At 38.7% G+C, this 23405-nt stretch overlaps 1 protein-coding gene across 4 annotated transcripts in view; it reads right to left on the bottom strand.

The window, feature by feature from the left end:
* Positions 1 to 23405, bottom strand: part of LOC116482436 (ATPase PAAT) — a 45085-nt gene that overhangs the window by 6972 nt on the left and 14708 nt on the right. The window contains exons 5-7 of one of the 4 annotated variants that reach the window (XR_009212687.1): positions 22494 to 22948; positions 16960 to 17433; positions 15671 to 16085 (exon numbers count right to left, since the gene is read on the bottom strand). Coding sequence is in view for 3 of the 4 variants with exons in the window: in XM_058435922.1 (XP_058291905.1) it covers positions 17199 to 17433; positions 22494 to 22948 (690 nt within the window). In the remaining variant the exon portion in view is untranslated. Of the gene's footprint in view, positions 1 to 15670; positions 16086 to 16959; positions 17434 to 22493; positions 22949 to 23405 lie in introns of those variants that run through there. The other 3 variants (XM_058435922.1, XM_058435924.1, XM_058435923.1) reach the window with 3 other exon arrangements.

Here is a 23405-nt window from a genome sequence, read left to right as displayed (position 1 = left end):
GGAATCTTCAGGATTCCCCCAACCTTAGTGCTGGAAAAACAGGCCAGAGGTGGGCAGGCCCAGCAGCTCTGGAGGGGCCGCCCTTGGAGCCGAGCAACTCCCTGGAGGCTGCCCTGAGACCCTCGTCCTGGAAGTGATCTCTCACTCTTGAGTTTCTGGGCACTATTTCCATCCTTTGACACCGATTTACTCTTGTCACCAGCAAGCTCTGAGCTGACAGAGCACCCATGAGTCTCCTCTTACCCCACCCAGTGGGCAGCCCAGTGCCTGGACGCAGAAGGCCTGTGCCAGGGTCTCCCTATATGGGCAACTATGCCTGGTGCAGGCATTGCAGGGGCCGTGAGGGAGGTGGGTGGGACAAGGGTCTTCAGGATGCCCCCATTAGCAGGAGGGCAAAACACCACACATGGGCTTTGGAGCCCTACGGACTCGGTTCCCATCCCAATTCGGCCTTCACTAGGGGAAGTCCTTTGACCCATCTGAGCCTCTGTGTCCTTGATGTGAAGTGGGGACTAGCACAGGTGACAGGGAAGAGGCAGCAAGATGAGGCCGGGTGACCTCACAGCACCCCATGATCCACAGAAAGTTGCCAAGGGCCTGAAGGTGGCTTCCCTCCTGACTGAACCCAGAAGCCTGGATCATTTATCAGGTACCCCACCCCTCAACAGAGTGTGGTCATGAAACTCTCACACTCAGTGGGGATGGGCCAGGGATGTTTGAGATCCTGGCCATGGAAGAGAGAGAGGGGTTCAGAGGGAGAGCCCAGGGTGGGGGTGAGCATTCCTGGATGCAGCTGTGAGTGAGTAGCGCTTAGTAATCAGAAGGGTCCCCTCTCAAATGCCTGCACCCTGCTCACTCACCCCAGGATACCCAGTCCCACCTCATCCACAGCCAGCCCGAGCAGACAGGAATGTGGCAGAGCTGGGCAGGGGCCTTGGAGAGTGTCTAAGCTCCTCCTGAGCACCACATCCCAGCATCTCAGGTGCTGCCTTTCCCCTGCAGCAATAGGTGTGGGCCCAACAAGGAATGGATCCCCTGGGTCACAGCATGCCTCCCCAGGGAGGCATCCTGGGCTGCAGCACAGTCAGAACAATAAAGAGGAGTTGGCGGTAGCCAGAAGGTTTCACCCCAGGAGACGCAGCCTACACCAGCGTCAGACCTCCACAAAGCTGCACAGAGTTTCTACAAAAAGTAGCCAGTCCTGGCATTGTCCACTCAAAATATTCCATCTGAACTTAGCGTGAAACTCAGACTCCTCATTTGCCCTACAGGTCCTTTCCACATCTGACCTTTACCTGCTCCTCTCTATCCTCCCCTCCCAGCTTGCTCCTCCCACTCATGTCCAGCCAAGCTGTTCTTTCATCTCTACTATTGTAGGTGTGCCCATCCAGTCCCTGCCTCAGGGCCTTTGCACTTGCCCTCTTTTGCCTAAAATGCAACCCCCAAGCTCAGATCACACATGAATGCCTCCCTCTTATCTTTCTGTCTTTGCTCAGATTTCATCTCTCAAGACACCTTCCCTCCCACCCTCATATTTCCTCCCCTCCCCAAGGCAGCCACTGTCTATTAATAAAACAGGTCACCCTGTTTTATTGCAGTCAGAGCTCCTCTCACTATTTGAATTCTTCATTTATTTTTGTTTAATTCTCCACTTAGAATACAAGTTCCATGAGGGCAGGACTGTGTCTCTCATGTTCAATTCCATATTGCTCAGGACCTAGAACGTTACATAATATTTGCTAAATAAATGAATAAATGAATGAAAATGAAAAGAGGGCAGCCCCCACCCTCCCTAGTACACACACATTTGCCCTTCCTAGTCTCATCATGGACACCAGGATCTCCTTCTCTTGGCCGCAAAACACAGTGCCCAAGGGACTAAGCTAACTGCTCCAGCCTCTCCAGACATAACCTGTTAGAAATCCTTGCAGGGGAACCTGGATCTGCTCTCCCTTTTCCTCACAATGCTCTGCCCCCTCTTTCCACCCCTCAGTCATCTGGCAGGGCATCTGAGTGACTGTAAGGTAAACACACCTGACATCAATAATTGAAGCATACCCTGAGAATGACCCTGTGTGGCAGATGCTACTGAATGTATGTTCAGAGGTGGTGAATCTAGGAGTGGTCAGCCCTGAGATTCATTTCTTGTCTGTGGGGAACATCTGAGCCCCCATCCCATCCCAAGGAATTGCAGGCCAACCAGTAGACCAAGGCCCTGAGTTTTGGGTTAAGTAAACGTTGCCAGGTAGAGACTGTTAGGGGAAGGGTGCTAAGTGAAAATGCCATATAAACTGCATGCTGTTTACCAGCAGCTGCGATTTTCCTTCCCAGCCCATCTCCACTGGGCCACGCAATTATTCTGTCCAGCCCATGCTGAACTCTGTCGCCTGTATGTAGCCCCTAATAAAATCCCATGTCTCATTTTCTGTCTCTGAGTCTCCTCTTTGGCCTCTTGAACCTAGTGTCATCTCCATTGGAGTTGATAGGCGTTCGGCAGGACAGTGACCCAGCTGGACCCAGAGTTTGCCCAGGTGCCACACCCCCACCTTGCTCCACTGATCCTCTAGCCTCCCACAGGCTTCCCTTCCCCCAGAGCCCCTAAGGCCTCAGATGTCACTGAGGCCTCAAATGTCAAAGGCCTCAAATGCCAGTTCATGATTTGCAGGAACAGTGCAAAGGTACAGCTTCCTGTCATCTCCACAGCAAATTTCTCATTGCCTCCTGGGTGCCAGCTGCTAGAGATCCCCACAAAGATCTTCCACTGGGGGGCAACCCTTCCAGAAAGGAGTTGGGGAGAGAGAACCCTCACTGTGGGGACTGCTGATAAAAAAACAGTCACTGAGCAGTGGTTTGTAGTTCTCCTTGAAGAGGTCCTTCACATCCCTTGTAAGTTGGATTCCTAGGTATTTTATTCTCTTTGAAGCAATTGTGAATGGGAGTTCACTCATGATTTGGCTCTCTGTTTGTCTGTTATTGGTGTATAAGAATGCTTGTGATTTTTGTACATTGATTTTGTATCCTGAGACTTTGCTGAAGTTGCTTATCAGCTTAAGGAGATTTTGGGCTGAGACGATGGGATTTTCTAGATATACAATCATGTCATCTGCAAACAGGGACAATTTGACTTCCTCTTTTCCTAATTGAATACCCTTTATTTCCTCCTCCTGCCTGATTGCCCTGGCCAGAACTTCCAATACTATGTTGAATAGGAGTAGTGAGAGAGGGCATCCCTGTCTTGTGCCAGTTTTCAAAGGGAATGCTTCCAGTTTTTGTCCATTCAGTATGATATTGGCTGTGGGTTTGTCATAGATAGCTCTTATTGAGATACGTCCCAGTGATACCTAATTTATTGAGAGATTTTAGCATGAAGTGTTGTTGAATTTTGTCAAAGGCCTTTTCTGCATCTATTTTGATAATCATGTGGTTTTTGTCTTTGGTTCTCTTTATATGCTGGATTACATTTATTGATTTGCGTATGTTGAACCAGCCTTGCATCCCAGGGATGAAGCCCACTTGATCATGGTGGATAAGCTTTTTGATGTGCTGCTGGATTCGGTTTGCCAGTATTTTGTTGAGGATTTTTGCATCAATGTTCATCAAGGATATTGGTCTAAAATTCTCTTTTTTGGTTGTGTCTCTGCCAGGCTTTGGTATCAAGATGATGCTGGCCTCATAAAATGAGTTAGGGAGGATTCCCTCTTTTTCTATTGATCGGAATAGTTTCAGAAGGAATGGTACCAGCTCCTCCTTGTACCTCTGGTAGAATTCGGCTGTGAATCCATCTGGTTCAGGACTTTTTTTGGTTGGTAAGCTATTGATTATTGCCTCAATTTCAGAGCCTGTTATTGGTCTATTCAGAGATTCAACTTCTTCCTGGTTTAGTCTTGGGAGGATGTATGTGTCGAGGAATTTATCCATTTCTTCTAGATTTTCTAGTTTATTTGCATAGAGGTGTTTATAGTATTCTCTGATGATAGTTTGTATTTCTGTGGGATCAGTGGTGATATCCCCTTTATCATTTTTTATTGCATCTATTTGAGTCTTCTCTCTTTTCTTCTTTATTAGTCTTGCTAGCGGTCTATCAATTTGGTTGATCTTTTCAAAAAAACAGCTCCTGGATTCATTAATTTTTTGAAGGGTTTTTTGTGTCTCTATTTCCTTCAGTTCTGCTCTGATTTTAGTTATTTCTAGCCTTCTGCTAGCTTTTGAATGTGTTTACTCTTGCTTTTCTAGTTCTTTTAATTGTGATGTTAGGGTGTCAATTTTAGATCTTTCCTGCTTTCTCTTGTGGGCATTTAGTGCTATAAATTTCCGTCTACACACTGCTTTGAATGTGTCCTAGAGATTCTGGTATATTGTGTCTTTGTTCTCGTTGGTTTCAAAGAACATCTTTATTTCTGCCTTCATTTCATTATGTACCCAATAGTCATTCAGGAGCAGGTTGTTCAGTTTCCATGTAGTTGAGCGGTCTTGAGGGAGTTTCTTAAGCCTGAGTTCTAGTTTGATTGCACTGTGGTCTGAGAGACAGTTTGTTATAATTTCTGTTCTTTTATATTTGCTGAGGAGTGCTTTAAATAAAAGAGGATACAAACAAACGGAAGAACATTCCATGCTCATGGGTAGGAAGAATCAATATCGTGAAAATGGCCATGCTGCCCAAGGTAATTTATAGATTCAATGCCATCCCCATCAAGCTACCTGCCATCCCCATCACGCTATTCTGTGAATAAAGCTGTGACTTTCTTCACAGAATTGGAAAAAACTACTTTAAAGATAATATGGAACCAAAAAAGAGCCTGCATTACCAAGTCAATCCTAAGCCAAAAGAACAAAGCTGGAGGCATCAAGCTACCTGACTTCAAACTATACTACAAGGCTACAGTAACCAAAACAGCATGGTACTGGTACCAAAACAGAGATATAGACCAATGGAACAGAACAGAGCCCTCAGAAAAAATGCCGCATATCTACAACTACCTGATCTTTGACAAACCTGACAAAAACAAGAAATGGGGAAAGGATTCCCTATTTAATAAATGGTGCTGGGAAAACTGGCTAGCCATATGTAGAAAGCTGCAACTGGATCTCTTCCTTACACCTTATACAAAAATTAATTCAAGATGGATTAAAGACTTACATGTTAGACCTAAAACCATAAAATCCCTAAAAGAAAACCTAGGCAATACCATTCAGGACATAGGCATGGGCAAGGACTTCATGTCTAAAACACCAAAAGCAATGGCAACAAAAGCCAAAATTGACAAATGGGATCTCATTAAACTAAAGAGCTTCTGCACAGCAAAAGAAACTACCATCAGAGTGAACAGGCAACCTACAGAATGGGAGAAAATTTTTGCAACCTACTCATCTGACAAACAGATAATATCCAGAATCTACAATGAACTCAAACAAATTTACAAGAAAAAAACAAACAACCCCATCAAAAAGTGGGCAAAGGATATGAACAGACACTTCTCAAAAGAAGACATTTATGCAGCCAAAAAACACATGAAAAAATGCTCATCATCACTGGCCATCAGAGACATGCAAATCAAAACCACAATGAGATACCATCTCACACCAGTTAGAATGGCCATCATTAAAAAGTCAGGAAACAACAGGTGCTGGAGAGGATGTGGAGAAATAGGAACACTTTTACACTGTTGGTGGGACTGTAAACTAGTTCAACCATTGTGGAAGTCAGTGTGGCGATTCCTCAGGGATCTAGAACTAGAAATACCATTTGACCCAGCCATCCTATTACTGAGTATATACCCAAAGGATTATAAATCATGCTGCTATAAAGACACATGCACATGTATGTTTATTGCGGCACTATTCACAATAGCAAAGACTTGGAACCAACCCAAATGTCCAACAACGATAGACTGGATTAAGAAAATGTGGCACATATACACCATGGAATACTATGCAGCCATAAAAAATGATGAGTTCATGTCCTTTGTAGGGACATGGATGAAACTGGAAACATCATTCTCAGCAAACTATCACAAGGACAAAAAACCAAACACCGCGTGTTCTCAGTCATAGGTGGGAACTGAACAATGAGAAGACATGGACACAGGAAGGGGAACATCACACACCGGGGACTGTTGTGGGGTGGGGGGAGGGGGGAGGGATAGCATTAGGAGATATACCTAATGCTAAATGACGAGTTAACGGGTGCAGCACACCAATATGGCACATGTATACATATGTAACAAACCTGCACGTTGTGCACACATACCCTAAAACTTAAAGTATAATAATAATACAATTTAAAAAAAAACCAGTCACACAGCTGCTCTATTCTCACACAAATCTACCCCTTGTATGGATGGAACTGACATTTCCCTGGAGGTGTCCAGACAGCTGATGAAACAGAGAGCCTATTAAAGCTGTCGGTCCTTAAGGCTGCCCAGCCCCTGGCGAAGATAGCGCTTGTAAGGAGGCTCATGCCTCTGGCCCTTTTAATTGTCTCGTGATTGGCAGAGTTGATGTTGATGCGGGCTGAAGGTAAAACACATTTTTTTTTTTTAGTCAAAATACTGTCATTCAAATGGTCCCTGCCAGAGATTTTAGAACTTTTTGAGTCCTCTGCTGGCCCCAGTGTGGAAAAAAATTACTCTTAAATATTAGTGGGAGATTAAGTTAGTATCAGGTTCATTCATGTTGATACTGCAATACATATAAAATATAAAAAGCACATGGAATTTAACCAGGTAATTTTACTTCTAAACACTTAGCTTTAGGAAACAACTACAATAGCGTCCAAAGATGTATGTACAAGCATGTTCACTATACTATATTAATAAATGTAAGAAACAACAAAAATCTCCATTTATTATGAATCTTATGGTAAATACATACAAAGAACACTGCGTGGATTTTAGTTTTTAAAGGACACTGATCCAGGAGGATGAAACAGAGAAAGATGGCAGAATAGATGCCTCCACCAATCATCCTCCCCACAGGAACACCAAATTGAACAACTATGTACACCAAAAAAGCACCTTAATAAAAGCCAAAAATGAGGCGAGTGATCACAGTACCTGCTTTTAACTTCATATCACTGAAAGAGGCACTGAAGAGGATGGGAAAGACAGTCTTGAATTGCCAACACCACTCCCTCCCCTAACCCCTGGCAGTGGCTACATGGTATGGAGAAAAAAATCTGTGCACTTGGTGGGAGGGAGAGTGCAGTGATTGTGGGACTTTGCATTGAAACTCAGTGCTTCTCTATCACAGCAGGAAGCAACAACGGGCAGAGTTCAGCCGGTGCCCATGGAGGGAGCATTTAGACCAGTCACAGCCAGAGGGGAATCACCCCTCCCAGTGATTGGAACCTGAGTTCTGGCAAGCCTGGACACTGCAGGCTAAAGTGCTCTGGGTCCTAAATAAACTTGAAATGGTGTCTAAACCACAATGACTGCAATTCCTGGGCAAGTCCTGGTGCTGTGCTGGGCTTGCAGCCAGTGGACTTGGGGGGCATGTGACCCAGTGAGGTACCAGCTGGGGTGATCAGCTTGCACCATGCCTCCCCCAACTCCAGGCAGCACAGCTCACAGCTCTGGGAGAGACCCTTTCCCTTTGTTTGAGGAGAGGAGAGGGAAGAGTATAGAGGGCTTTGTCTTGCATGTTGGATACTACCTCAGCCACAATAGGATAGGGTACCAGGGAGAGTCCTGAGGCACCCAATCCAGGCCCTAACTCCAAGATGACATTTCTAGACACAATCTGGGCCACAAGGGAGTCTGCTGCTTTGACAGGTCGGACCTAGTCCCAGAAGAATTCATCACTTACTGACTAAAGAGCCTGTGGCAGCACTTGCCATGGGCCTTGGGTGAAACTCAAGAGACATGCTGGCTTCAGGTGTGACCCAGCACATTCCCAGCTGTGGTGGCTATGGGGTTGGATTCCTTCTGCTTGAGAAAAGGAGAAAGAAGAGTAGGGGGACTTTGTCTTGCAGCTTAGGTACGAGCTTGGCCACAGTGGGGTAGAGCATTAAGTGGGATCTTGGGGTCCCCAGTTCTAGGGCTTGCCTCTTGGATGGCATTTCTGTGCCTGCCCTGGGTCAGAGGGGAGCCTGCTGCTCTGCAGAGAGTCCCAGGCCTGGCAGCAGTCACCACAAGATGACTTACGAGCCCTTGGGCCTTGAATGAACATTGGCAGTAGCCTGCCTGACTACCATGGACCTAGGGCAGTGGTGGCCATAGAGAGACTCCTCTGCTTATGAAAAGAATATTTGTTTTGTGGCTTGGGTGCCACATCAGCTGTAGTAGAAGAGAATACCAAGTAAATTCCTAAGATTTCTGACTCTAGGCCCTGGCTCCCAGACAGCATCTCTGAACCTGCTGAGGACTTGGGGGAAGTTGTTGCTCTGAAAAGAAGGATGCCATCCTGGCTGGATTTACCACCTGCTGGTTGTAGAGCCCTAGGGTCTTGAGCAAACATGGGCAGTAGCCAGGCAGTGGCTACTGTGGGCCTTGAGTGAGCTCCAATACTATGCTGGCTTTAGTTCTGACTGAGCACAGTCCCATTGCTGGTGGCCACAGGGGTGCTTGTGTCACTTCATCCCAACTCCAGACAGCTCAGCAGAGAGAGAGACTCCATTTGTCTGGGTAGAAGTAGGGAAAGAGACTAAGAGTCTCTGCCTGGTAATCCATTTCATTCTTCTGGATCTTGTCAAAGACCACCAAGGCAGTACCTCTATGAGTCTGCAAGAGCCATAGCCTTAATGGGCCTGGGATATCTCCTAATGCAGATACGGATGCAGTGACCAAAAACTTAGATCACAATAGGCACTTGCCTTCAAGCACCTAGAAAGCCTTCACAAGAAGGACAGACACAAACAAGAACAGACTGTGAAGACTACAATCAATACCTAACTCTTCAATACTCAGACACAAACAAACATCCACAAGCATCAAGACCATCCAGGAAAACATGACCTCAGCAAATGAACTAAGTAAGGCACAAGGAATCAGTCATGGAGAGACAGAGATATGTGACTTTCAGACAGAGAATCCAAAATAGCTGTTTTGAGGAAATACAATGAAATTCAAGATAACACAGAGAAGGAATTCAGAATCCTATTGATAAATTTAGCAAAGAGATTGAAATAATTTAAAAGAATCAAGAAATTCTGTAGTTGAAAAATTCAATTGACATACTGAAGAATGCATCAGAGTCTCTTAACAACAGAATTGATCAAGCAAAATAAAGAATTAGTGAGCTTAAAGACAGGCTATTTGAAAATACAAAGAGAGAGGAGACAAAAGCAAAAAGAATGAAGCATGCCTACAAAATCTTGAAAATAGCTTCAAAAGAGAAAATCCAAGAGTTATTGGCCTTAAAGAAGAGGTAGACAGACAGGGATAGAAAGTGTATTCAAAGGGATAATAAAAAAGAACTTCCCAAACCTAGAGAAAGATATCAATATTCAAGCAGAAGAAGGTTACAGAACACCAAGCATATTTAACACAAATAAGACTACCTCAAGGAATTTAATAATCAAATTCCCAAAGGTCAAGGATAAAGAAAGGATCCTAAAAGCAGCAAAAGAAAAGAAACAACATACAATGGACTTCCAGTATATCTGGCAGAAACTTCTCCATAAAAATATTATAGGCCAGGAGACAGTGTATTTAAAATGCTGAAGGAAAAAAAACTTTTATTCCAGAATAGTATATCGAGCAAAAATATCCTTCAAACATGAAGGAGAAATACTTTCCCAGACAAGAAAAAAAGCTGAGAAATTTAAACATGAAACCTGTCCTATAAGAAATGCTAAAGGGAGTTCTTCAGTCTGAAAGAACATTAATGAGCAATAAAAAGTCATGTGAAAGTACAAAACTCACTGGCAATAGTGAATACATAGAAAAACACAGAATATTACAACACTAACTGTGACAGATAAACTACTCATATCTAGAGCAGAAAGGCTAAAATATGAACTGATCAAAAATAATAATTACAACAAGTTTTCAAGACAGGCAGTACAATAAGATAGAAATAGAAACAACAAAAAATTAAAAAGCAGGGAACAATGTTAAAATGTAGAGTTTTATTAGTTTTCTCTTTGCTTCTTTGTTTATACAATCAGTGTTGACATCAGTTTAAAATAATGAGATATTATATTATTTGAAAGCCTCATGGTAACCTCAAATCAAAGAACATACAACAGATACACAAAAAATAAAAAGCAAAAAATTAAAATGTACCACCAGAGAAAATCACCTTAATTAAAATGAAGACATTAGTAAGAAAAGAAAAAGAAGACCACGAAACAACCCAAAAACAAATAAAATGGCAGGAGTAAGTCCTTACTTATCAATAATTAACATTGAATGTAAATGGACTAAACTCTCCAATCAAAAAAACATAGAGTGGCTGATGGATTAAAAAATAAAAACAAAAACAAGACCAAATGATCTGTTGCCTACATGAAACACACTTCACCTATAAAGTAGACTGAAAATAACGGGATGGAAAAAGATATTCCATGCAAATGGAAACAAAAAAAGGGCAGAATATATTGATGCAAAAAACATATTTCAAGACAAAAACTATAAAAAGAGACAAAGATGTTCATTATATAATTATACATGGATACATTCAGCAAGAGGCTATAACTACTGTAAATGCACCTCACACTGGACCACTGAGCTATACAAAGAAAATATTATTAAAGAGAGAGATAGATCCCAATACAATAATAGCTAGAGACTTCAACATCCCAGTTTCAGCACTGAACAGATCATCCAGACAAAAAAAAAAATCAATGAACATTGGACTTAATCTGCACTATAGACCAAATGGACATAATAGATATTTATAGAACATTTCATCCAGTGGCTTCAGAATATACATTCTTCTCCTCAACACATAGACAATTCTCAAGGATAGACCTTATGTTATACTACAAAGCAAGTCTTTAAAAATTCAAAAAACTTGAAATAATATCAAAGTAACTTCTCTGACCACAATGGAATAAAACTATAAGTCAATAACAAGGGAATTTTTGGAAACTATACAAACACATGGAAATTAAACAATATGCTTCTAAATGACCAGTGGGTCAACGAAGAAATTAAGAAGGAAAGTGAAAATTTTCTTCAAACAAATAACGAAAACACAACATACTAAAGCCTATGGAATATAGTAAAAGCAGTACTAAGAGGAAAGCGTATACCTTTAAGCCTAAATCAAAAAAGTAGAAAAACTTCAAATAGACAACCTAACCATGCATGTTAAAGAATTAGACAAGCAAGAGTAAACCAAACCTAAAATTAGAAGAAAAGAAATAATTAAGGTAAGAGCAGAAATTAATGAACTTGAAATGAGGAAAACAAAAAAATCAACAAAATGAAAAGCTGGTTTTTCAAAAAGATAAACAAAATCAGCAAACCTTTAGCCAGATTAACTGAAAAAAGAGAAGACCAAATAAATAAAATTAGATATTAAAAAGGAAATATTACAACTGGCACTGCAAAAATTCAAAGGATTATTAGAGGCTACTATGAGCAAATATACACCAATAAATTGGAAAGCCTAGAAGAAATGGATAAATTCCTAGACACATACAACCTACCAAGATTAAACTTGAAAGAAATCCAAAACCTGAAAATGTCTGAACAGATTGGTAAAAGTAATGAGATCAAAGCTGTACTAAAAAGTCTCCTAGCAAAACAAATTCCAGGACATGATGGTTTCACTGCTGAATTTTACCAAACATTTAAAGAAGAACTAATACCAATCTTACTCAAACTATTTCAAAAGATAAAGGACGAAGGAATACTTCCAAACTCTTTCTATGAGGCCAGTAATACCCTGAACCAAAACCAGACAAAGACACATAAAAAAAGAAGAAAGAGAGAGAGAGAGAAAGAAAGAAAGAAAGAAAGAAAGAGAAAGAAAGGAAGGAAGGAAAGAGAATGAACAAACTACAGGCCAGTATCACTGATGAATATTGATGCAAAAATCCTCCACAAAATACTAGCAAACTGACTTCAACAACACATTAAAAAGATTATTCATCATGACCAAGTGGGATTTATCCCAGGAATATAAGGATGGCTTCACGCACTTAAATCAATCAATGTGTTACATCATATCAACAAAAGACAAAAATCATATAATCATTTCAATTGATGCTGAAAAAGCATTTGATAAAATTCAACATTCCTTCATGATAAAAACACTTTAAAAAACTGAGTATAGAAGGAAAATACCTTGACGCAATAAAAGCCATATATGACAGATCCACAGCTAGTATCATACTGAATGGGGGAAAAACAGAATGCCTTTCCTCTAAGATCTGGAACACAACAAGGGTGCCTACTATCACCACTGTTATTCAACAATAATTGAATAGAAGTACTATTGAAGAGGTACTAGAATAGGTACTATAAGTCCTAACTAGAGTAATCAGACAAGAGAAAGAAATAAAGGGCATTCAAGTTGGAGAGGAAGAAGTGAAATTATCCTTGTTTGCAGATGATACGATCTTGTATTTGGAAAAAACCTAAAGACACCACCAAAAAACTATTAGAACTGAAAAACAAATTCAGTAAAGTTTTAGGATACAGTATCAACATACAAAAATCAGTGGCATTTCTATATGCCAACAGTAAACAGTCTGAAAAAGAAATCAAGAAAGTAATCTGATTTATAATAGCTACAAATAAAATACCTAGGACTTAGACACGGGCTGCAGGAGCCAGAACTTCCTGATCCCCAGCCTGGGAGCAGAGAGGGATGCTCAAGCTCAGGCCAACCATACCCTGCCCTGGAGTGACTTCACCCATCAGAGTCGGCTGCCACTTTTCCAGAAAGTTCAAGAATAACTCATCCCTTACTTAGCATATAATTAGGCATAGGCAATAATACAGCTTGCCAGCAGTCCACAAGTGCCACTCTGCCTATGGGATAGCCCTGCTCCATGAAGCAGCCATTTCACTGTACATTGTTGCTCACATAAATGAGCTGTCTTTCACTGTTGGCTCACTCTTGAATTCTTTCAAATGAAGCCAAGAACCCTCCCAAGCTGAGCCCCAGTTTGAGGTTTCACCTGTATCAGGTTGACGAGGAGACTTCCACTCCAGTTTTCTTTCCGAGGCCCAGAGCTGATCATGTCACTCTCTTTAGTTTTTCAGTGATTCCCTGGTACCAGGAGAAGCAGCTTTCAAAGTCTTCCCATGGTATTGTTGCAAAAGTGGTTATGCACCACATAAGGATGCTTCAGTCAATGGTGGACTGCATATGTGATGGTGGTCTGTTGTGCTAAACCCCTATATACTCCAGTGGAGATGGTACCAGGTTCAAGAGGCCTAAGAGACCCAGAGCCAGCAAATGAGACATGGGGTTTTTTAAAATGGAGAAATATTATCTTAACACAGAAGAATCCTTATTTTTAAAGGTCAGGAATCTGAATTCTGACATTGCATGGGACAGAGGGAATGGCAAATGCACTCAAGTGATAACTGTATGTTGACTACATTGAGTCATTTTCTCCACATTACCTAAATATCAGATACTGAATGTATTGAGCTTGATAGATGCTTTGTTTTTAAGGGTAAGTCACAATTAAATAGAAACTGTTTAATAATTTATCTTAGGTGAAAATGATCCTGGTATACAAGAAGTCCTGTGATGCCTAGCTTTGTATCATTATTTATATGGACAATGAAGAATTATAATTCTGGTTTTTAACCAACTATTTTTATGTCAAAACAAAACAAAAAGAAATGAGTCAAGAGAAGACATGGAGGAAACTTAAATGCATATTGCTAAGTAAAAGAAGGCCAATCTGAGAAGGCTACAGACCATGATTCCAACTATATGGAATTCAGGAAAGAGGAAAACCATGGAGATGGTAAAGAGAGCAGTGGCTGCCAGAGGGATGAATAAGTGGAGCATAGAGGATTTTTAGGGCAGTGAAACTAGTGTATATGATACGATAATGGTGGATACATGTCATTATACATTTGTCCAAACCCATAGACTGTACAACACCAAGAGTGAATCCTAATATGAACTATAGACTTCGGGTGATAATGATGTCAACGTAGGCTCGTCAATTGTAACAAATGTACCACTCTAGTGAGGATGTTGATAGCAGAGGAGGTTATGCACATGTAAGGATATGGAATATATAAGAAATCTCTTTAACTTCTCTCAATTTTGCTGTGAACCTAAAATGGCTTTTTAAGTGTTAAATCAAGAAATTAAACATATTAACTTCTATGAACACATCACTACAAAGACTTGCATAATGCATCTAAGTTTGAAAACAGTTGAACATTTGTGAATGTCAATATGGAAACATCCTAGTAAAATACTGTTTTCCAATTTCAAAGAACACTAATTTCCCTGTTAATCAAATGTTTTGACAACTATGAAAAATACTGACCCTTAATAAATGACCCTGCATGGCTCCTTAACTCTAACACTTTTTTTTCTGTAGAGACAGGGCCTCACTATGTTTACCCAGGCTGGACTCAAACTTCCCACCTCAAGTGATCCTTCTGCCTCAGCCTCCCAAAGTGTTAAGATTATAAGTGTGAGCCACCATGCCCAGCCAGACTATAATACTTTAATTTCACAAGTTTTCTACCTCACACTGGGAAGCCAAACTAAATCAGCCACTGGAAATAGAAATACTTTTAGGGGCCGGGCGCAGTGGTTCACGCCTGTAATCCCAGCACTTTTGGGGGCTGAGGTGGGTGGATCCTTTGAGGTCAGGAGTTCAAGACCAGATTGACCAAAAGGGTGAGACCCTGTCTCTACTAAAAATACAAAAATTAGCTAGGCATGGTGGTCTGCACCTGTAATCCCAGCTACTTGGGAGGCTGACGTAGGAGAATTGCTTGAACCAGGAGGCAGAGGTTGAAGTGAGATGAGATCGCACCACTGCACCCCAGCCTGGGCGACAGAGTGAAACTCTGTCTCAAAATAAATAAATAAATAAATAAACAAACAAACAAATAAATAAAAAGAAATACTTTCAGGGATATTTTGCCTTTGATTTTTAACATAAACACTAAGCTAATTCAAATAACAGTTCCTCTATGTTATGCTGGCACTGTTCCAAATAACAAATGCAGAGTATGTAGAGAAATCACACATTTACCAAATTTCAAATTGCCAAATATTACTCTTTAAAATGATTGTGATCTTGCTTCCCAATTACTTCATCATCAGATACATGCAGAAGGAACTCAGAATTGGCCTTTGAACTGTCTGCCCCTAACTTCATTCATCATCCTTGCTTGGAATACAGTAATTGCTACTACATCATAGTGAGACACTTTGTGAATCAATGAACAGACCACAACTACCAGAAGATGCAGGACTACTAACTAATGCAGGACTATTAACTAACAGATTCAAACTTGAGACAGACTTCTCAATGAGAACAGAGATACTATCTAATATATGTTATGAATGTCCCATAAATAATGGCCCTTCAAGGACAATCAAAAGGGATATGCAAATCCTGACATTACTATGGTCACAGTTTGTTCCATATACTGTCACCTTTGTAGTATGATAAAAATGAACAAACAGCATATAAATTAGCCCTTCTTTTGTTACCAACAAGGCTGGTCCTCCAAAAGATGGGGTCTTTCCCTGATGGGTGTCACAAAGCCAATACATGAAACTAAAAAAGAGTGACAAACGGTGCAGGTTTTATTCAATCACCACTGAATTGAGAAGCAGGAGCATGGCTCACAAATCAACTTTTCAACTAATGAGGAATGAGGGGGTTAAAATACAATTTTTCTAATAAAGGTGTTTCATATTAAAGCAAAGGGAGGAATATTCATGGATTTTTCAGAAATGGGCAGTGAACTTCCTAAAACCAGAGAGCTGCCTTCCTTTTTGTCCTTTCATGGCTTCTTCTGGTCACTGTCATGGCAATTGTCAACTGTCATGGCGCTGGCAGGAGTGTCATTTAGCACAGAAATAAGACTACAAAAAGGCTGAGATCTTTTTAAAGTCGTTTGGTCAGCTATCGTGGTTGTAATCAGTCTCCTCTGGACTGGTTACAAAGGGAACTTTTCATCACAGGCATCCTGTTTCTTAAAGATAAGCAGAGTTAGGGCAGGGTAAAAATTCAGCTATGTCACGCAGGAATTACATCAGGTAACATTTTTAAAGAAGAAATTTGCCAAAATATTAAATGAGTATGAGATACCCTTTTTCTAAAAAATAAGACATTTGAAGTAAAGATTAGTTGAAAATAAAACAGTTCTACTAACTAAAGACAAGTAGTTCCCAGAGCAGGTGCATTTATTTTTATAGGCAAATATATCACCCTTCAATGCATATACAATAGTTATAAGATCTGAAAACTAAGTCTATCAGAGAGAATTGCAATCCCTTGACTCACATGTGTTCATCCTTCCATGGAGAGCCTTATTATTTCATACAATAAACATGCCAGAAAAGGATTCTGGGGAGAAAACCTGTATCAGCTCAAAAGGAGAGGTTTTCTTATACTGTCTGGGGTTACTGAGGTCAAACAAGATGACTGCATCTGTTTTACAGGAAAAATCAAATCCAAAGTACTAATCATAACAAGGATTAGGCTAGTTCTGATGTTTACTTTCCTACCTACAGCTACTCTGTAATGAAACAAATAATATTAACAGCCCCAGAGTGAACTAATTTTACACATGCCAAATATCACATCTTATTCATTATCTCACACAAACAATACAAAATGTAAATTGGTAATCTGAATTAAAGGCTCCAAGTCTTAAGTATCCAATTTTCCAAGATAATTAGAAAAAGAAAAAAAAATCAAACGCTCTAAGCATTATTTTTCATACTTCTAAGACTATGAGATCTTTGTATAAATAAAAATTATACTTAAACACATATACAATACAAACTAATGAACTGTATTAGAAATCTTCAAGCATTTTAAACTCTTAACACAAGTATACATACATTTCTGTAAGACTGAAAAATATCATGAGCAAAAATAATTTGACTGTATCATATTAACTCAGTGTACAGTACTGGATTTAAAATAACAAGTGTAGTAAAAATGAAAACTGAGGTCACTTTGTGTAAGACAATGATCCCTCAAAGGACATTAAATACTTGCTTTTTATAAATATTTTTGGGTTTTGGCTTTGTAATAAATATGTAATAAATATCTGCAGTACACTGTTTATGTTGAGAGCTTATCTTTCTCCATTTGAAAGTCTTTCTCCAGAGTCATAATGTCTTAGAGGTATCCCAGTGGGCGGGGAGTTAGGATTTTGCAGCAAATCCATTAACAAAGCAATCTTATCATCAATGTGCTCCTGGAGTTTATGTATTCGCTGATCAATGTAATCCATAAGTTTCTTTTCCATCAGTTCCATATTTTTAGAAAGAATCTTTTCCAAGTAGGAGCAAACAGGTTGCTCTTCCATTCTAAAAATACATTTTTAAAAATATGTAAATTTTCCCTAATAACAAAAAAACGAAGCTTATAAAACAAGCAGCCAACATATATTGCTGAGATTTGTCTCCACAACTGTGCTCTGTCTTCTTACGATGCATTTCTAGGTTCTAATACACATCTACAATAGGCAACCACAGCCCTAAATGCCCAACACATTATTAATTCTTTTTTAGTATACAATTGAACAGAAATGTAAAAGTGAAAAGGAACCCTCAAAGAGCAAGTCTTTAGAAAGGGTCTTTTTGATTTTGAGGTCCAAATCAAAACTGATCTGGCCCAATTTTCTTCTAAAGTCAACATGTATATTTTCAAATACTTCCCCAAGCAACTCTATAAAGTTTTTCTACCTTCATACAAACAACCTTACTAAACTACTGGAAGGTTTTTTTAACCTGATATAAAAACACTTCAGAATTTAACTAGAATGGGCAAACTAACAAAATAAATAAAAAGCACACCAATTTCTAACGTTCACAATGAACATTAGAACAGTAAGTCTCAGAGCAGGCACGGTGGCTCACGCCTGTAATCCCAGCACTTTGGGAGGCTGAGGTGAGTGGATCACTTGAGGTCAGGAGTTCGAGACCAGCCTGGCTAACATGGTGAAACTCTTGTCTCTTACTAAAAGTACAAAAATTAGCTGGGTATGGTGGTGAGCGCCTGTAGTCCCAGCTACCTGGGAGGAACGCTTGAACCCGGGAGACAGAGGCTGCAGTGAGCTGAGATTGCGCAACTGCACTCCAGCCTGGGTGATAAAACAAGATTCAGTCTCAAAACAAGAACAGTAACTCTCAGAATGTGGTCCACAGAACCTTGGGGTCTCCACGATTCTTTTGGGAATTCACTGAGGTCACAAGTATGTTTACACTAAGATGTTATTCGACTTTTTCATCCTCATACTCATGACTTTTCCAGAGACTACAAAATCTATGTTATTGCCCTGATGACTAACAGAACCTGTAGTTGTGTACTCTTCTTTCCTAAAATTTCAAAGTAGTAGAGATTTAGTGTATAAATATATGCTTTTTCAGAGATTAATCCACTCTATTCTCAGTATTCCTACTGTGCTCTTACTAGCTATATTTCACTATACCTGCTATAATTCAATATATATGATAATGCAGCCAAAAGCTATTATGTATAGATTCATGTACATTTAAAATAATACTATTCTCAATAAAATTCTAAAAGAAAATCTGGCTTTTTTTCATAAAGACTGTTATTTATGTTAATACACAGTGGGTTTATTGTTATTTTTAAACAAATATTTTTATGTAGTCTACATAAGTTTATTGGAGTCCTCAATTATTTTTAAGAGTGTAAAGACCAAAAGTCTGAGAGCTACTACTCTAGAATACACCAAAGAGAGTTTTTAAGAAACTCTTTATTTTGAAGTAATTATGGATTCACAGGAAGTTGCAAAGATACTAGTTTCTCAGTACCCTTTATCCAATCCTCCCAATGGTCACATCTTATCTACCTATAATCCACTATCAAAACCAGGAAATTGATATTAGTATGATGTGTGTGTATAGTTCTATGCCATTTTATCACATGTACACATATTTATTTAAATACCACCATAATCAAGAGGCAGAACCATTCTTTAACTACAATGATCTCCTTCCTGCTACCCCTCTATTGTCATACCTACTCCCCTAAAGTCTTCTTTCCCTAATACCTGGTAACCATCAATTATGTTGTTCATCTCTACAGTTTTATTATTTTGAAAATATTATATAAGTGAGATCATACAGTATGTGACCTTTTGAGATTCTCTTTTGTCACTCAGCAAAACGCCTTTGAGAGATGTCCAAGTTGTTTTTTTTACTGCTCATCAGCACTGCATGATGTGGATGTACCACAGTTTAACAATTCACCTATTGCTAAGACATTTTAGTTGGGACTTTTGGGATATTACAAAGAAAGCTTCTATTACTAATTGTGTACAAGTTTCTGTGTGGACCTGAGCTTTCATTTCTCTGGGATGTCCAGGAGTATAATTGCTGGGTTGTATGGTAACTGTATATTTAGTTTTTAAGATATTGCCAAAATATTTTTTAGAGTGACTGTACCATTTTATATTCCTACCAACAATGTATGAGAGATCCAGTTCCCAAACATCTTTGTCAGCATTTGGTATTGTTACCATTTTTAAATTTTAGCCATCCAAATATGTAGTGATATCTTGTGGTTTTAATATGCATTTCCCTAATAGTCATTAAGTCAATGTTGATCAAGTTTCCGTGTGCTTATTTGCTATTTGTATATCCTGACTGTTGAAATAACTATTCTTTTGCCCATGGTTTAAATTGGATTGTTAGGTTTTATTTTTATTTTCTTTTAACATAGAGTTTTGAGAGTTCTTTATGTACTTCAGATACAGGTCATTTGCTGGATTTGTAATTTGCAAAGAATTTCTCCCAGTCTGTATTTTAATTCCCCTAACAGGGTCTTTCATAGACAAAAGTTTTACATTTTGATGGGGCCCAATATATCAGTTTTTTATTTTATGGATCATGCTTTTGATGTCCTATCTGAGAACTCATTTCCTAGTCCTAGGTCCCTAGAGTTTCTCCCATAGAAAAGCTTTATAGTTTTATATTTTACATTTTAGTCTATAAGTAATTTTGTGTTAATTTCTGCATAAAGTATAAGGTTTAAGTCACAATTCATTTTTTGCCTGTGGATATCCAACTGCTCCAGCACAGGTTAAAAAGACAATTCTACCTCTATTGAATTATTTTTGCATTGTCAAATGTCAGTTGGTGTACTTGTGTAGACTTATTTCTGTGCTATCCATCTATAAGTCTATACCTCTGACAATAACAGTCTTGAATACTGTGGCTATGTCTTGAATCAAGTAGTATTTCTCTTATACTTTTTCAAAATTTTTTATAGTTCCTTTATCTTTCTATTTTAAAAAATTCTCCATTTCTAAATTTTAGAATCATCTCATTCATATTTGTAAAAAATCATGCTCGATTTTTCATAGAAATTGCATTAAATTTATATATCAACTAGGAGAGAACTGACATTTTTACTATGCTGTGTCTTCAAATCCATGAATATGGTATGTCTCTCCAGTTTTTAGGGCTTTTCTTTTCCTTCAACAGTATTTTATAATTTTCATCTCACATATCCTGTATATATTTTGTTAGGTTTATAAATTGTTTCATATACTTTATAAGTATTTTTTATAGATTTATGTATTTTACATATATTTACATGCATTTTTGTGTATTTTAATTTTGGGGGACAATCTAGTTTGGTGTCAGGCTAATACTGACTTCACAGAATGAGTTGGAACATCTTCCCTCCTCTTCTAGTTTTTAAAAGCATGTAAAATTGATGTTCTTTAAATGTTCAGTGGAAACCTTCAGTGTAGCCATCTGGGCCTGGATATTTCTTTTTCATGAGCTTTCCAATCATTAATCAAATATTTTTAGTGGTTATAGGACTATTTCATTACTTATTCCATGTTGGCTGAGTTTGGTTGGTAGTTTGTGGTTTTGGGGAAATTAAACCATTTCTCCTAAGTTGGAAAATTTATGAGCATAAATTTGTTTGTAATATTCCTTCCCTTGTTATCTTTTAATGGCCTTAGGATCAGTAGTGACATCTCATTACATTCCAGATACTGATGATTGCATCTTCTCTCTTTTTATCTTTTGATAGTCTTGTTAGAAGTGTATCAATTTTACCGAAATTTTCAAAGAACTGGCTTTTGGCTTCATTGATTTTGTTTGCTTGTTTTCAGTTACACTGATTTCTGTTATTATTTCTTTCTTTCTGCTTGCTTTAAGTTCAGTTTGCTTGGTTTTAAAATTGTAAATTCAATTTCTTTAATGGTTATAGGACTATTCAGATTATTTTATTTTGGCTGAGTTGTAGTTTTACGCTACTGATTTGAGAACAATCCTCTTTTCTAATGTAATCATTTAGTGCTATAAATATCCTTATCAACACTTCTTTAACTGCATCCCACAAATTTTGATGTGTTGTATTTTCATTCATTTCTGTGTAAGACGTTTAATTTCTGTCAAGACTTTTTCTTGAACAATAAATTTAAGAATGTTGTGTAATTCCCAAAAATCTGGAAATTTTGTTGTCTTTTATTGGTTTCTAGTTAGATTCATTTATGGTCAGAAAACACTTATTGTATTATTTCAATCCTCTTGAATTTGGTCAGATTTGCTTTGTGACTCAAGATATAATCTATCTTCGCAAATCTTCCATAGATGCTTGAAAAAAGTGTATATTCTGCTATTGTTGGTAGAGTTCTCTATAAATGTCAACTCAATCCTGTTGGTTGGTGGTGGTGTTTAGTTACAAAATAATCCAACTACCTCATTTTCAAATAAAATCTCTTAGGCTAAAGAATACTAAACAGTGTGGCAACATGTTTAAGCCAAAACCACACCTAGAATCCTGAATTCTAGTCTAGAACACCATTTTGACACACTATTATCTACTTAAGCAATTAGGAACATATTAAATACTTAGCTATCCCTTAATAAAATATGTACTGCCAAAATAAGGGATGAAGAGACTGGGGATAATAGCCTGTAAACTACAAATGATTATTATCCTAATATAGTTTTTTAATAATTCAGGAATTTGCCTAGACCAAACATAATCTTCAAGGAAAATGTCACAATGACATGCTTAACATACCCAGGCACAAAATAGTACAAATATATAAAAACAACATAAAGATTATGATTCCCACAGCTCCTTTCCATTCATGCAAATCACTTTCTATTCCAACTGTGAACTAATACTTGTGACCCTTCCACAAAATGCCAGGGAAGTGCGCAAAACCTTCAGTTATATGGACTTCTTTCAAAGTAATCCATTCTACTCTGTAGTTATCCCCTTTAAGTGTATTAATGGTAAAATGTAAAAGTTGCTAAAATTTTCTCTGGAAACAAATTTTAGGCAGTACTCATTGAGACAAATCTGTTTCCTTTCATCTGATTCTTCCACCTACCAAATTGAAACTCATATGTCTTAAAATAATACTTACCCAACACCAAGAATGCGTTCACCATGCTTGGTGATGTTTTCCTGACACTCGGTCTTATTTCCCACATGGAGATGATTAACTTGACTACATAAATTCTGGAGAAAAGGCAGCAACTCAGAGTTAGGTATATTTGAGTTGTCACTTGCTTTCTTTGGTAAGAAAGAGGCCACTGCATTTTTAAGATCATTTTCAAGAAAGGAATGGTTTTGAGGCATAATTTTACACTCATCAAGCTTGGTAGAATTCTCTCCACCAGGCAGTTGTGTACTTTTATCAATGTAAGTTTGTAAGTTTTCAGTCACGTTCCCAGATGTCAATCCAGTTCTAAAAGGAAAAGGTGTGGAGGATGACTTGTCTAAGGTTCCTAAGGTAGATGAGGATTGTAGTCCAATCATATGCTTGTATCCAGTATTGCCCAACACCGACTGAAGCTGCTCTCCAATGGGAATACAATTCTAAACAAGGTAAACAAGTAAATGTTAATATTAATAACACCGACAGCTAACTTTTGGAGTAATTACTATGAGTCAGGCACTGTGCATTGTTTCATCCGATCCTCAAAACATCCTTATAAAGTAGGCCACTAATACTATCCCAATATTAAGCTGAGGAGACCAAGGCTAAACGTACCTAGCCAAGGTAACCAGCCAGTAAGTGGCAGAACTGGGACATGAACGCAAGCCACTTAACTCCACAGTCATGACTTTCAATCATTTTATTGTACTAGCATGAATAGTCAAACTGCACTGACACTAATGTTTCCACTACAAATGTCTCTTTATGATAATAAAATGTACTACTCTCAACTGAGTCACAAGAACCGGTAAGTTTCTTAAAATTCAATTATATCATTCCCAACTGTCAAAATGTGGTAAGTTACTCACTTTTACCTAGCCATAACTTTTGCAATGA

Source organism: Hylobates moloch, unplaced genomic scaffold, assembly GCF_009828535.3.
Source record: "Hylobates moloch isolate HMO894 unplaced genomic scaffold, HMol_V3 SCAFFOLD_3, whole genome shotgun sequence".
NCBI lineage: Eukaryota > Metazoa > Chordata > Mammalia > Primates > Hylobatidae > Hylobates > Hylobates moloch.
This window is presented reverse-complemented; position numbering and strand designations above follow the sequence as displayed.